Source organism: Lissotriton vulgaris, chromosome 4_1 (assembly GCF_964263255.1).
Source record: "Lissotriton vulgaris chromosome 4_1, aLisVul1.2, whole genome shotgun sequence".
In the NCBI taxonomy this organism is placed as follows: domain Eukaryota; kingdom Metazoa; phylum Chordata; class Amphibia; order Caudata; family Salamandridae; genus Lissotriton; species Lissotriton vulgaris.
This window is the reverse complement of record NC_141691.1, coordinates 604,438,916-604,453,727: the sequence shown is the minus strand read 5'-3', so window position 1 is coordinate 604,453,727 and position 14,812 is coordinate 604,438,916. Positions and strand designations below refer to the sequence as shown.

Below are 14,812 nucleotides of genomic sequence, written 5' to 3'. Positions count from 1 at the left end.
GATACAAATATGCCAATCATGTATATCCAATCATCATAACAATTTACACAGGGAGGACTTACACTCTGGCACTAATCAGCAGTGGCAGAGTGTCCAAAGCATCTAAACCAGCAAAAACGAAATCCAGCACAGCATCAAAAAATACAGGAGTTAGAGGCCAAAAAGGCAGGTTAAACCACGCCAAATATGCCAGGTCTAACATGGTGCTTACTTTCCTAGCTGTCATCCCTATGTACCTCAGATTACATGGGCAACTGATCATGTAAATTACTTGTTTAGTATTACAATTTGTGTGTTTTCTAAGTTGCCATGGGGTCCGTGAAACAAGATTTATTTCTGTAGTTGGTGCCCTATGCTACATTGACTGCATGAGTAATGTCCTGTAACTTGTGGGAGACCCAGGGCTGTCTGTATGGTATTTATAGGTTTCAGGTTCTGTCTGGGCCTCGTGTGTACATTGCGCAGACTTTCCCTTTTGTTAGAGAACAAGGGATAATCCCATTGTCTTATAGCTGTGTTCAATATCCGCCAATTACGTTTGATTATTTTCTTCATGTTCTCAGATGCCACATTGTATGTGGTCATACATACTAAAAGTGGATCTGTTTTTTGGCGTGTTGGGGTTTTCAGTAATGCATGTCGATTCTGATTCAATGCCTTCTTCTTGGATTTTTGGATTGTGTTCTGGGTAGTTGCTTGCCCTCAGTTTATCTGACTGTATGTCAGCCTGATGTTTGAAGTCTCTAATCTGGCTACAATTCCTTTGAAGGAAGAGGAACTGTCTGTAGGGAAGGTTCTCCCATTAGAAGCAGGGATGAAAAGTATCAAATCTCAAAAGATAATTTCTTCCTGTGGACTCATGGAAAGTGTCAGTCTGGAGTCTGCCTCCTACATGCAAAATTGTTACATCAAGGAATGTTAATGTGTTCTTTTTCAAGGTGTGTGTGAACTTCAAGTTCCTATCCTGTTAATTTAACTAAATAACAAAGACCTGTGCTGTTATCACATCGCCTTTCCATACTACAAAGACATAGTCTATATAGCGTTCCCTCATGGAAATGTCTACAGAAGGGGTTACTGTCAAGTAAGATGTGTTTCATTTCTAGGTTGTAAACAAACAACCCCGCCACACTTGGGGCAAAGGTCTTTCCCTAAGAAGTTCCATGGGTTTGGAGGTACAGTGTACCCTCAAATTCAAAAAATGTTTTTGTTAGGACCAGTCTTGGGTATTCCTTGACACATTCTATGGGGATAGTGTAGGTCCGGTCTTCCACTTTCAGAATTTCCCTCATTTTTTCTTGTCATTATTGTGGAAGACTTGTATATAACTCTCAATATCCAGACTCATTAGTAGGTTGTCACGCTCACTGAATTCTAAATCTTTTATTTGCACCAACAGATCTTTTGTGTCTTTGATGCCGTTTGTATCTTTTATCGTGTTGGTTTGAGAAAGTAGTCACAAAATGCGTGCTTCCTTAAAATTGTTCTGAATGTATCAAAATATTTTGGAAAGCTCAATCACACCATGCAGGAATTTAAAATACAGTAAAAACTTGATCTTGTAGCAAGCCGATTGACCCGAGGGGCAGTTATACAGCTGAAACAATGTCGACCTTTTTCATGCCCAGGACCATTAGTTCCTGATGACATCTCACTGTTTTTAATCTTGCATAATACCTTACTCATTAAATGAAAGTTCTAGGATATTTAAGGCAGTTGTAACTCACTCACAAAATATTTTGCCTTTCACCATCTAAGTACTTTGCTTACAAACAAGAAGAGCCCACCAACTCACACTAGGTGATGTGTGCCCAATGATGAAGAAGGGCACCGGTGGAACCTGTTGTGGAGGACCCAACAAATATATCCAAGAAATGTGGCAAGAGCACTAATTTATCTGGGTGCCAACAGCACACTCAAGAGATATTTGAAAAGTCACATTTATAACCGAGAACAAGACCGGATTGAAGAGAGTTGGGTCAACCCTCATTTGTGTACATGCTGGCATTAGAATCCCCCACACACCCCAGCTATGCGTGCTTAGATGCACCTCTACATTTTTTTGTTTTAAAGGCCATAACTTCTGCTTTGTACCTTATCATTATATAATGTTCACTCTTTTATTCTGTGTGTTCCTGCCCATTTTTTCTCTTTCTTTTTGCTCCACAGCTCTTCTGTCCCCGTTTCTGGCACCGTTTTTGGCTCACTGTTGTACTGCATCACCCTCCCTTACCATTCCCTGTCTCTGTGCCATATCTTCCCTTCCAGTGATGGTAATGGAAAAATGTGCTTTAAAAATAGAATGTGGCATTAAGGAGGTGGCATCATAAGGTGTGGCATCCTGAAGAGCAGAGCCAATCACGGCCTATGAATTGTTTTTGATACTGCAGCTGTTCTTGTTTACTTAATTCATCAAAACAGATTGACTTTTAAGTAAGCAATAGAGATTAAAAAGTGCTTATGCTTTGTCTGTTCTGTATCTTTTAAATCATGTGGATGGTAACTTTTGTCTTTGCATTCCGTATACTGGAACATCAGAAAACCTCGAGCCATTAGGGCTGACTCTTGATACGCGCAACTGCCCTGCTCATTAGCGTTAATTATACAATTAATGTCCCTGTGCTATTGTGTGGAAGAATTCAGGAAGAACATACTCAGACTGTTCTCTGTGAATAATCACAGACACACCTGTGAATAAAAGCACAAGCGTATGACCAATCTGCTGATGTGATTGGTCATCGCGTCTCCCGCCATGACTTTGGATAGGTTTGCATACGGGTGCTGTTGTCACTGAAATTAAAACAGCCTGGGCTCTAAGCAGCTGTGCACCCATTTGTCTCCAAGGGTAATGCTGTGATTTTCCTTGTTAGATGTAATGTAAGCTCCATGTTCAAATAATTAGACCTTAAATGTACCCCTAATACAGTTAATGTGATTTGCGTCCTTACCCTCGCTCTTGGCAGGGACTTCAGTGATTTGAAGTAGGCTCACAAAAGCCGAAGCAAGGAAAAAAGAATGCATAATCTAACTCACTGCAGAGCATTCATTTCTGGCCCTAAAACTGTCAGTGTTGAGGTTGGTACTACCTTTTCGAAAGGTCCAACATTGATGCTTATAAGTAGGGCTATGCATTGTTTCACTAGGTTACAGGCTGCCACACATCAGAAGTGCTGGACTTTGCCGAATGCGCTTATCAAAAGGTCCCCTACTGTGGCACATTATCCAGGCTGGGCTGTAGCATGCACTCCACAACTAAGCTGTCGCTAGGTATCAGGCTGTATCACAACGTGCTGGACTCTGCCACTTGCTCTTCTGGGCCACACACAGCCGTACATCTTCGGTGCTGGAATCTGCCATGCAGTCCATCTCTAGATCCCACATTGTCACACATCTTCAGCGCTTGGTTCGTCCAAGCACCACATCACTATGCCCGCCCTGTCAATCATAAATAGTGCTGTACATTCTTTTACTGGGTCCCGCCATGCCGTACATCACCACGCTGGACTTTACTACAAGCCCTTCATTATTCTCATCAGTAGGTCCCACGCTGTTACGCATCATACATACTGGGCTCCTCTGTGAACACCATCTATAAGCAACCACTAGGTACCACACTGTGATGGACTCTGTCGCACATTCCATCACTGGGACCCATACTGTTCAACATCATCAGTGCTGGTCTGGGGAATGTCCTCATCACAAGGTTCCATACTGTCACATATAGGTGCTAGGCTTTTCAGCACTCTGGCTGGCCAGTCCATCAGTATGTCTCCCTCTGTACAGATGAACAGTCCTGGGCTCTGCGGCAAACTCCATCAGTAGGCCCCATACTGTCACGCATCATCAGTGCTGGCCACTTCAGTACTCTCTATACTAGGACCTGAAAAGCAAGCAGTGCTCCGCCACAGTCTCCCTCATTGGCCATCACTGCCCTACACTATCATTTCTGGACTCACTGCTGCAGAATCTCTCACTGGGCTGCACTCAGTCAGTGTTATACTGTCCCCTGCACATTTCACCACTAGAATCCACAGTGTCCCACGCTGGACTGTACAATGCCGAATCAGTCACAGCGTACTATCCACTTCCACCCTTTCAATGCTGAGCACTGTGATGGACACCGTCCTTGTTGAGCATGCCGTCGCTAGGTACCACTCTGTCCAACAATATTACTAATGGACTGCTCTGCCTCTGAGCCCGCATTACCCCTCTCATCATAGACTAGCTCATTCATCCATATATCCTATATATGTTATATAGTGGAAACACATTGTATAAATATTGCACTAACTCCCTGCTTAACAGATGCACATTTGCAGTATGCAGACAAGGGTAGTGCATGAGAAGGTCTCTAATCACTGTGTTCTTCCAGTTTGAGCATCCAAGCTACATATGTTTGTACACAGATGTAGTGATGGCAGTGGCCTCCATTTCCAAAATAGGACAGTGGAATGTTTTGTGTGATTAAAAGTCAAATGTCCTTCCATTGTGACCACCTTCATTGAGATTAGGGTTTTTTCTTCTCATGGGTTCACTGGAGGTTGTAGAAGTGGAGGATTCAGTATGTTATTAATCTTTTGCTTGATACAAAATTGTAACTCGACCATTCTTACTCTTTCTGTTGTTGAATGCAGTGCCTGTGGCAGACATAAAAGCAGTCGTGACGGGTAAGGACTGCCCTCACATGAAGGAGAAAGGGGCGCTTAAACAAAATAAGGTAAGAGATTGAACACAGTGCTAACAGTTTACTTTTTTACAAGGAACATGTAACCCATAACACAACATCATTCAGATTACTTTGGAGAAGTTCACAAAGGTGTTGAAAAGTGTAGCATTATGGCATGGTGTTAGGCCAAAAGAGTGGTTAACTTTTTTTGTTGTGCCCTTTATTCTATGTTGAGTTTTGTTAAAGGCAAGTGTGAATGTTTGATTTGTAAATATTACCTGAACCACATGTAGTTGGGCTCAGATCTCGTGTTTGGCTTAGGGCATTCCAGAGCCCTTGTAGACCCATTGAGTTTTATTCATGTTTCATCCTCTTAAATGTTCATTGGGTAATCCAATGGGCGGGTTTGGAGTGGAGGGCTCTCATTGGGACATAGTGAAGTGCCAGTTGCTGTAAGTAGTTGGGGCCTTCGCCCCCGTATGCTCTATGGACAGCGCTTAAGACCTTTATTTGATCCTTGTCTCAACAGGAAACTGATGGGAGTGCTTTAAATTCCGGTCTGATGTGGTCCTCAGTATGAATGTTAAGTCCAGTCCTGCCTGCCTGGTTCTGAAGTCTTTGAAGTCTGGCAATGTGTTTTTGGGGTGCAAGGGGTGTGTTTTGTTCGGGAGGCTAGTGTAGAGTATGTTACAGTAAACTAGACATACCAGGATGAGTTCTGTAGTAAGATTGACTCTGGTTTGTGCAGAAGAGTGGGAGTTTTTTGCAAACTCTCTCGATTTTCATAATGAATGGAACTACAATTGTGTATCAAATAGACTTTAAACAAATATTTTATGATGTTCAGCACATCTCAAAAAGAACTGATCTTTGCAGATATAGTAAATCGTAATGACTTGACCAGCCTGTAGGATATTTAAAGTCGACAACCTGGGTCTTTATGGAAAACGGTAGAATTATTTATGAATGATATTGACCTATGTATTTACATATATATTGAATGGAAGGGCACCTGGGGCAAGTCCCACATGCAACAAATGGAGAAACAGAAAAAAACACCAAAATGCCATCCCGAGCTGTCTCTAAGTAAAAAGTGAAATAGACTAATTTATTTAAACCAGTTCAATATTATTTCGGATTTACTTGTTTGCCACGGTGCTGAATAATAATGGCAAACCCAAGGATTTGCATCATTATAGACATTAACCGATTCACCGCAGCACACGTTCTCCCACTGTGCGGGTGAATTCCAGGCGTGCGCAAATTGGACGGCCCTTGGACGTCGAACGCACACTCCCACTGTGACGTCAGACAAGAGGTTAATGAAAGAATTGGTTCCTTCTACAGTAGCACCACCAGCTGTGATACTACCACCTGAACACAAAGGTATCTCTTGCACATCTGTGGTGAGGATACATGTTCCCACATGTTCTTTATGCGAGTTGACTGTTGGCTGAAATTGGATGTTAGATTATTTTTAAGAAAGTGAATCTCTGCACTTTTCTAGAACACAGATATACCCTAGATTGGATGATAATGGCAATCACCAAACAAACTGGTGATTCCCCCTGTCCCTTCGTATTAAAATAACTAGTTTTGGTTACTATGTGACTGAGGGCTGTTAGTACGCATTGTTTCATTTCACATTTTTACCAGCCATTGAGGGTTCATCCTCGATCTTTAGGATATAAATGACCTGCTCATTGACCTGGTCCCCAGCATTTGTGCATCACTTTCGCTCTTACCGAACTCAGTCACCATGCCACATCCCAGCAGTAAATCCCCCCCCGTGTACTTTCCAATGCCTAGTCACCTTGATAACAGCTTCAATTTTGGTGAAAGTTCAACCACTGAAATTGTCTGCAATTGGATGATGCTTTACCTGTAGTCTGGCTTTATTCATACCTGCGGTAGGAATCCAGACTATTGTTTTCAAACAGATATGAAGCACACTGTCCAAGTGTAGCAATTTCTATATTTAAACAATCATAAATTAAATTTGATTATTTTTGCAACTAATGACCGAATTACCCAATACCCTTACCTAAACCCTAAAAACATACCTGCAACCCAATACCTTTACCCGCTCCAGCACTATAAAAATACATTGTGCGCCCAATATCCTTACCAACCCCTAAACCTTAAAACACCCTTACAGTGCAATACCCTTACCCGCTCCTAAACCCTAAAAATACATTTACAACCAAATACCCTTACCCACCATAAACCCTAAAAGTACCCTTTCTACCCAGTACTCCATAACCATTAAATGTGTGTGTGTGTGTATATATATATGCACATATATATATGCACACACATATATATACACACACCTATATACATACACACGCATATATACACACAATTATATATATAATTATATATATATATATTCACTGAAGAAAGCGGAGGTCACAGGGAAGTTATAGTTATAGTTAGCATTCCAAAACGCGGTGCAAGACGGAAGGCTGCACAACGCGATACGGAGCGAAACTACCAGATACCTCGACGTTGATTGATTTCTCGAGCGCGAGGCAACAGACGTGCTGAATTAACATTATACAATTTTGAAAAAGGCAGTCCAGTGACAAACGCATTGGTATACATTTTGGACACTTGCACAATACAAGTGCGGACTGGTCGTCGCACTTGGACGTATCAAGGCACCACGGGAGGGTGCCATACAAATGGTTTTAATTGACGTGCACTTTGAGAGATACCCCCTGTCACTCCGTCCTGATGAAGACCCGGTGTTGAGGACTTGAACCGCCCACTCTTTATTTGGGTCGAAACGTCGACGACATTCCCTCCTGGGAGCCTGTACCTAGTTACCCCTGTCCCCAGTCCACCTTCCATCCCCTTCTCCCTGGTAATCCTATTACCAACGGGGCAATCTAAGGACCAAGGAATTGTAGATAGCACTCAGCGAGTAAAAAAGAAGTATTTTTTACAAGCTATACCTAGGACAGGCTCAATATTTCCCTGTATATAAAGGATCTACACTGTTTCTTCCTGATCTTCTTGATCATTCACTTGAGCACACGCTTTATCTTTCTCTGTGCACGTTCTCTTTTTTCTTGTTTTAGAGTAAAAATGTATTTCGTCTTAGGATTTGTGTAAATATGTGTATATAGAAATATTGATTTCCATTTGTTAATACATGATATATTAAATTAATTGCCTTAGCTAAACCCCCTCTTTTTTCGAATTTATTGAGTTATTGGCACATACTGTAAATGTTCTTTGAGGTTGTGGGCTAATATCATCCGTGTTAGAAAGACTATAGATTAAGTCTGATTGTGGAGTTAAGAAGATTAATCAAATGTTATGATTATTTTTACCAGTGAAATTATGTCAAGGACCATTTGTTGTCTATACTGATGAATACCCAGGTCCTTTGACTACATTGGGTCTACCCCTGTTCTATAACAGTTACCTGTAGTCTGGCTTTATTCATACCTGCGGTAGGAATCCAGACTATTGTTTTCAAACAGATATGAAGCACACTGTCCAAGTGTAGCAATTTCTATATTTAAACAATCATAAATTAAATTTGATTATTTTTGCAACTAATGACCGAATTACCCAATACCCTTACCTAAACCCTAAAAACATACTTGCAACCCAATACCTTTACCCGCTCCAGCACTATAAAAATACATTGTGCGCCCAATATCCTTACCAACCCCTAAACCTTAAAACACCCTTACAGTGCAATACCCTTACCCGCTCCTAAACCCTAAAAATACATTTACAACCAAATACCCTTACCCACCATAAACCCTAAAAGTACCTTTTCTACCCAGTACTCCATAACCATTAAATGTGTGTGTGTGTGTGTGTATATATATATGCACATATATATATGCACACACATATATATACACACACCTATATACATACACACGCATATATACACACAATTATATATATAATTATATATATATATATTCACTGAAGAAAGCGGAGGTCACAGGGAAGTTATAGTTACCCTCACAAAACCATAGAAATTCAGCAGTTATGGTTATACTTATTTTAAGAAACTAAAACTCGTGGCCTAAAGTTACTTAATGGCACAAGCTATAGTTTCCTAAGACAAGTATAGCTATAAGTATAACTATAGCCGCTGAATTTCTATGGTTTTCTGTGAGTACAAGGTAAACCTAACTATAACATCCCTGTGACCTTTGTTTTTTTTTCTGTGAATGTGTAGTTGTTTTTTTTTTTAACGTACAGTTATATATAATTGGATCCGAGGGTACCCGTAGATACCCACCCCTGGACATACAAATTCGATTAATAACTCCAAAACTACTTAACAGATTTACACAAAATTACAAAAAACTCTCTTTCTGGAATAACAGCTAGCTGTCTGCCAAATTTGGTGTAAATACATTCAGCGATTCAGTCTGTAGCTCTGTCTAAAAATGGCAAAATCCCCATAAACATTGCATGGGGAAAAATTGTTTTGGGATCCCCTTTCTCTTGGGCCCCGCTTGACGAATCATCCTGAAACTTTCTGTGCAAAACTAGGCAAAGAAGGCCACTTTTTGGGGAAAAAACTAGTAAAAAATAGTCAAACTGCACCAAAGATATTGGCAAAACAAGCCCTTCTTCAAGAGAATCAGTGGGAGATAAATTAAGTTAGATGATATGATTTAATGCTGTTTGTACATTTTTTCCTTCTAGGAGGTGCTTGAGCTTGCCTTCTCTATACTCTATGACACCAATGGGCAGTTGAACTTCATCGCACCAGACCGGCATGAAGTAAGTACCTTTGGGTGTTCTAAGCCACTGCTCAATAAAGATGTTGTTTTGTTGGTGGAGCAGAAAAACTACCATCAACCACTTCATTTAAGATATTTTGAAGGAACGTAGGTTATGGTGAGTAGAAATCATTCTCTGAAAAGAACATGCCACCCCTCTATGGCACCCTTCTCTCGTTGACACAGAAAGTATATAGCATTGGTGTGTTCTTTAATAGCGAGGTTGCTTTGAATCCCCACATAGCACGTTTAAGTGCTTTGTATTTTTTCTTCTATCTCTGCTGTAGGAAGCTGGCTCTTTATATAGTAAACCAAAATGAGGTACACTGTGTAAAGAGTCCAGGCAAACACCAAAGGAATTACAGAGGCACAAATGACACCCCAAAGGCTCTTTTGTTGTAGTGTGGGCAAGCAGTTAGGCATATCAGAGGGTTGTGCTAAGCATGTATTACACACACAAAGGCAGTGCATGAGACACCGACTCAATAAAGAAATCTGACACCAATTTATAAAGTTAACAGACATTTTTATATAAATTTAGATACCAAGGTAATTAGAATTGGGTAAGTACTTTTTGAGTTGTGAATTTTCACAGCTTTCAAAATGGACACAGTGCAATTTTTGGATCGGTAATGTTATCCTATGGAAGAATAACATATATTGCATTCGGGCACTTGTCAGCGACTTGTGGCACTGTTCTTCTGGACTTAAGGTGAGTATGGGAAGAGGTTCTAAGCCACACCAACTGGTCACCTCGGGGGCTCTGGGGTGTCCGGGTGCAGAGTTGTATCATGGCGACGGGAGTCACATTCGCTTCAATGGGAGAATAGTCTGGTTACAAAGAGGCTGCCAGCAAGGACTGGGGCACCAGTCCGGGGAAACCTACAGGAGGGTTTAACCCTTGATATCCACTGGCACATGGGCATGTCTTTGGTCTACTTCAGTTTTGGCTGTGCGGCTTGGGACCAGTGACGTCTTCCGCGGTTTCGATTTCGGTATGGGAATCTCTTGCGGTTATAGTGGTCCTGCAGGAATAGCCAGCAGACGGTAACTGGAACTCCAGTCTGGGTAAACCCAAGCATGGAATTAGCTTGTGTTGGTCTGGGGACTGCTTTGGGACCATCACCTCCCTTGGACTCGGACTCTGGAGCTCTTGTGCTTAGATGCTTTGAGGCGTCGTTTGGCAGCTGTCGCAGACTCACTTCTTTGTCTGTGTTTTCTGCAAGAGGAGCAAACAGGACAGCTGGGTCACTCTCAATATGGGTCTTACTGTCCCTGAAGTCCCTCAATGTGCAGGTCAGTCTTCCTCAACATTGATGTTTGGTCCGGGCATAACAAGCCTAGGCTGCTGCAAGAGATCCAGTACCTCAGTTATTGGCACTGTGCGGCGCTAGTTGGTCCTGGCATCCCCCACTTGGAAGGAGAATGGATCTGACCAGTAGGACACTGCTACCACTTTCTGGGTGGCTGATGTGTCTGTAGACTCCATGGGCGGCAGGTTGGTGTACCGGATCTTGCTTCTTTAGTGCCTGTTGAGTAGCTCCTCTACTCCAAGGGAGTTCCTGTGACAATTTATGAAGCATTGGCAGTACTCTGGGTTTCTTGAGGTCTGCACAATGGCAGAATGAATCAATTTCTCCACAAAGGTTGGATCCAGCAGACAGGCCGGCAGGTTTGGTGCCAAATGAGTTGTGCTCCTCGGTTCTCTGGTCAGCAGTCTTCTTCCACTCCTTGTTTTGCATCCAACGAAATCTGAATATCTGGTATCAGGGCGTCCCCTATATACTCCATTTAGGGATGTTAAGGGGATTGAGGGGTAGTAGCCAATGGGCTACTTATACCTGGGGTCACTTCGCTCCCTATATGACCACTTCCAGTGGGAAGTGGGCATAACCCTGTCACAAAATCACAAAGTTTACCATCATCAAGATGGCCAACTCTGAAAAGTTGTGCCCACTTCAGGTACCCCACCTTAGGAGTGATACTAGCCTGGCGGTCGGAAGCCCGCACCTCGTCAGGAGCCTGGCGCACACACAAGCGGCTGCAAAGGAGCGTGAACGTTCGAGCAGCCGCGCTGAAAAGGACAATGTAAATTAGGCACAGCACATCGGCAAATGCAGAAACTGGTACAATATCGGATGTATTTATAGCACTATAAGCCTTGGAAGAACATTTTTAAAAACACACATGATAGAAGAGCAAAAAACACTCTTCTCAAGCCACTGGAGCGGCGAAGAAAGAGGGGGATAGTGTGTTCTCGGGGAAAGTTGAATGAAAGGAGACTTACGGATTGGTTGATAATGGACGTTTTCTATTTCCTAGGACTCATGGAAAATGTAGTTTTGTTTGGTTTTAAGCTTCTAATGGCTGCTGGATGTAACAGAGTGAAGAAAGTTGAAGCCTAATCCTCGCCTCCTGTCCTGAAATAGAATTAGATTTTACCTTGTTTTAGGGAAGCCTGTGGTCTGATTAGCACGCCTCAGTGCGCTGTCAGTCAGAAATCAGCATCTAGTAGCTGAAAAGGGGGCAAAAATTGAGGGTAACTGCAACAAAAGTCCAGTTACTTATACCCGCATAATCCTCCCTATCAACTGCATCATCTGGTCACCGTAACTGTAGTTATCTTTTTACTAAACTAGTGTAATTCAGTCATTGTCTGGCTTCTACAGCTGGAGATCTTGAAACTCCAAATCATGTTTCCTGGTTTACCTTCCAACCTAGTGGCTGTCACTTGCATCACACTTGCCTTAAACACTTTGAAACCTATTCCCTATCCAGGAAACTTCCTTTTGGTGACACTGATCATTGTCCATAAGACACTTCAGTGCTGCACTCTTACCTCCGTATAAGGTTTTTCCAGCTGTACTGTTCAGCTAGGTCTACCTTGTTGAACCTACTGAAAACCGCCCCATTCAGATCCAGCTTTGGTGGGGAGGCCTTTATGCTTCAGAGGCTACATCCTTTACAAAGCTCACTCAACACATCAGACTTAAGAATGACTTGATAAATGTTTGGCAGGCAACTGAAGACACTCCCTTCAGCTTTGCTTGTGCTTAGCAATGGGTCCTTCCACCCAGTTGGATATGTCTTACCTAAAGACTATGTATCTCTTCACTCTCAATCTGCTGTTCATACATCAATCTGCTGTTCATACACCTACATTTGGCTTTACCCCTGCCAGGGGCAGGTGCAGAAGCATTCTTAATGGCCATTTCACTACCAAGCGATAGCATTTCCTGCCCTTGCAAGGAGCTTACAGTGAGTAGCTACTGGGACAAGCCATGCGCTGTGAATTCTCTTCGCAATTCCAATAGCCCGTGCACTAAAATCGCCTCTACTAGAGCCCTTAGTTGTTTAATGAGCAGTCTGTTGTGCTTCACAAAAGTCACAAATAACGAAATATCCAGTGATGCAAGAGTTTAATAACCGGGTGTCGGGGTTAACTGTCATTTTGCTTACGAAGAGGATGCAGCAGAAGTCTATCATTATTTTCAGCATTGAGGAGGCCTTACCTGAAGCAGTGTCTTACTCTTGAAGACAGTTCACTAGAGAACAATGGCTGATATGTGATGCTTCAAAGGACTGATACCAGCGATGATGCAACATCTGCATGAGAAACCTTATGGCGAGAAGCACTCCTAGTTACATCTATATTTTGTGGAAGAGAGGTATCTGGCAGATGTTTAAATGCTTTGAGGTTTAAATACAGTAGAAGTGCATTCCAGTGGGAGTCTGGGCCTGGATCAGGAGGTCATATATTCAGACTTTTCTCAAGGGCACCAGAGAATAACAAGAAAAGTCCTTTTTTGCAACATTATTAAATACATGTGGTTCCACGCCAGGTATCGGAGGCAGTCACAAACATTGGTTACAAATTACTGGGGCAAAACAAAGTTTATAGTAATCAAAGTGGTAAAGGCAACCTAGACAAAGCAGGATTTTCACGGATAAGGGACTTGAGCTGGTGCACAACTGCAGGGTGACTGCCATGCCACCTTCAGCTGGCTGTGGATTTTGAGACATCCGTATTGCATATGGGGCTATGTGGCTCACAAATATTAGAGACTCTTCTCAGTTATAAAAACGACATAGGAGTGTGTTCCTTTATATACCATCGGTTTTAATATGTTTGTTTTGGTTATGTCAAGATATACAACTTTAAATCGAATTTTCCAGATTTAGATTCTTTGACAGAAAGATGCATTCAGACTTTTTTTTAAAAACATAACCTTTATAAAGTAATGGCCACAACACTCAAGCAATCATCCATATAAGCAGGAGCGACATGGACAGGGTAGGATGAACCACGGAATTTCTATATTTCTGTGTATCTAAATTAATAGAGTAATTTGAGAAATTAATTAATTTTTTTCTAACAAAACATGTTCTTTCAATTGTAAGCTGTTAATAGAAAAAGGAACTGTTCAAGCTGCTCTTCAAATGATGTGTCTAGTTTGAACACAAAGCAGTAGAAGAAAGTAACTTCTATATTTTTAGGTCTTTCCTTTATTTGCCGAAAATGTTTCAAAAGGTAAATTCAGGATGTTTGCGGTCCTCTTTGTTCCCAGAACACGTTCCTCTTGAAGCAAAAGCATTGATTCAACTAAAACAAAACCTCTCTACTGGAATTAAAATACCCGGCTTTCTAAACACATTTGTCATTGTGGCTCTTAAACTGGCAAGCTGTACTTGTGTAAGCAGTGTTGTGTTCCAAAGCCGGTATTTCATCGCAATCGTTTAGCAAGTTCTTCTGTGTCTTATTTGTTTTCTGTTTAATAAAGAGTAAAGTGCTGGAGGGACTATAATAGATGTATCCAGATACTCCAGTCCAGGTTTGCTCAAATTAGCACAAAGGCATTGTCGTGAGCTACGGCAACCGCCCCTCATCATTGATGTTGGAAAGAAGACTTGGACACTTATTTCAATACATATTACCTGTGAAGAGCTTCTAGCAACAGGAATTGTCCCTTTATAGTCTCCCCATCAGCTGCTACCCATGGAATGTTCCTGTTCAGTCACTACAACACAATTTAACGTCAGTGATATTATAGTGAGCTGAACATCACAAGCAGGTGGTTCATACGCCAGAGGTTGGAGTTGACACAGGGCCACAGAAGGGGGAGATGGAGGAGAGGGCCACTGGACAGAAGAGTAAAGGAGGGGAATATACAGCAGCACAGATGGAAATGAGTTACACAGAAGCATAAGGCGTGAAGGACATAAGTTGGCCATTCATGGGTGAGGATCAGGGCCTTCCTAGTTTTCTAGGTGTAACTGTTTGTACTAAGAGCGGGGGAAAAGTTCATCCTGGACAGAGGCCTGGGTACACTTTAAAATAGTAGGTATAGGAAGTGACCTATTGCTGACTAGTACTGAAGAT

At 42.0% G+C, this 14,812-nt stretch overlaps 1 protein-coding gene across 4 annotated transcripts in view; it reads left to right on the top strand.

Annotated features, from left to right (window-relative positions):
* The window catches only part of ELMO1 (engulfment and cell motility 1), a 1,507,126-nt gene that overhangs the window by 1,486,796 nt on the left and 5,518 nt on the right, over window positions 1-14,812 (top strand). For all 4 annotated transcript variants that reach the window (XM_086964835.1, XM_086964834.1, XM_086964836.1 and 1 more), the window contains 2 exons: window positions 4,635-4,717; window positions 9,356-9,433. In XM_086964835.1, coding sequence (XP_086820961.1) covers window positions 4,635-4,717; window positions 9,356-9,433 — 161 coding nt within the window. The remainder of the gene's footprint in view (window positions 1-4,634; window positions 4,718-9,355; window positions 9,434-14,812) is intronic.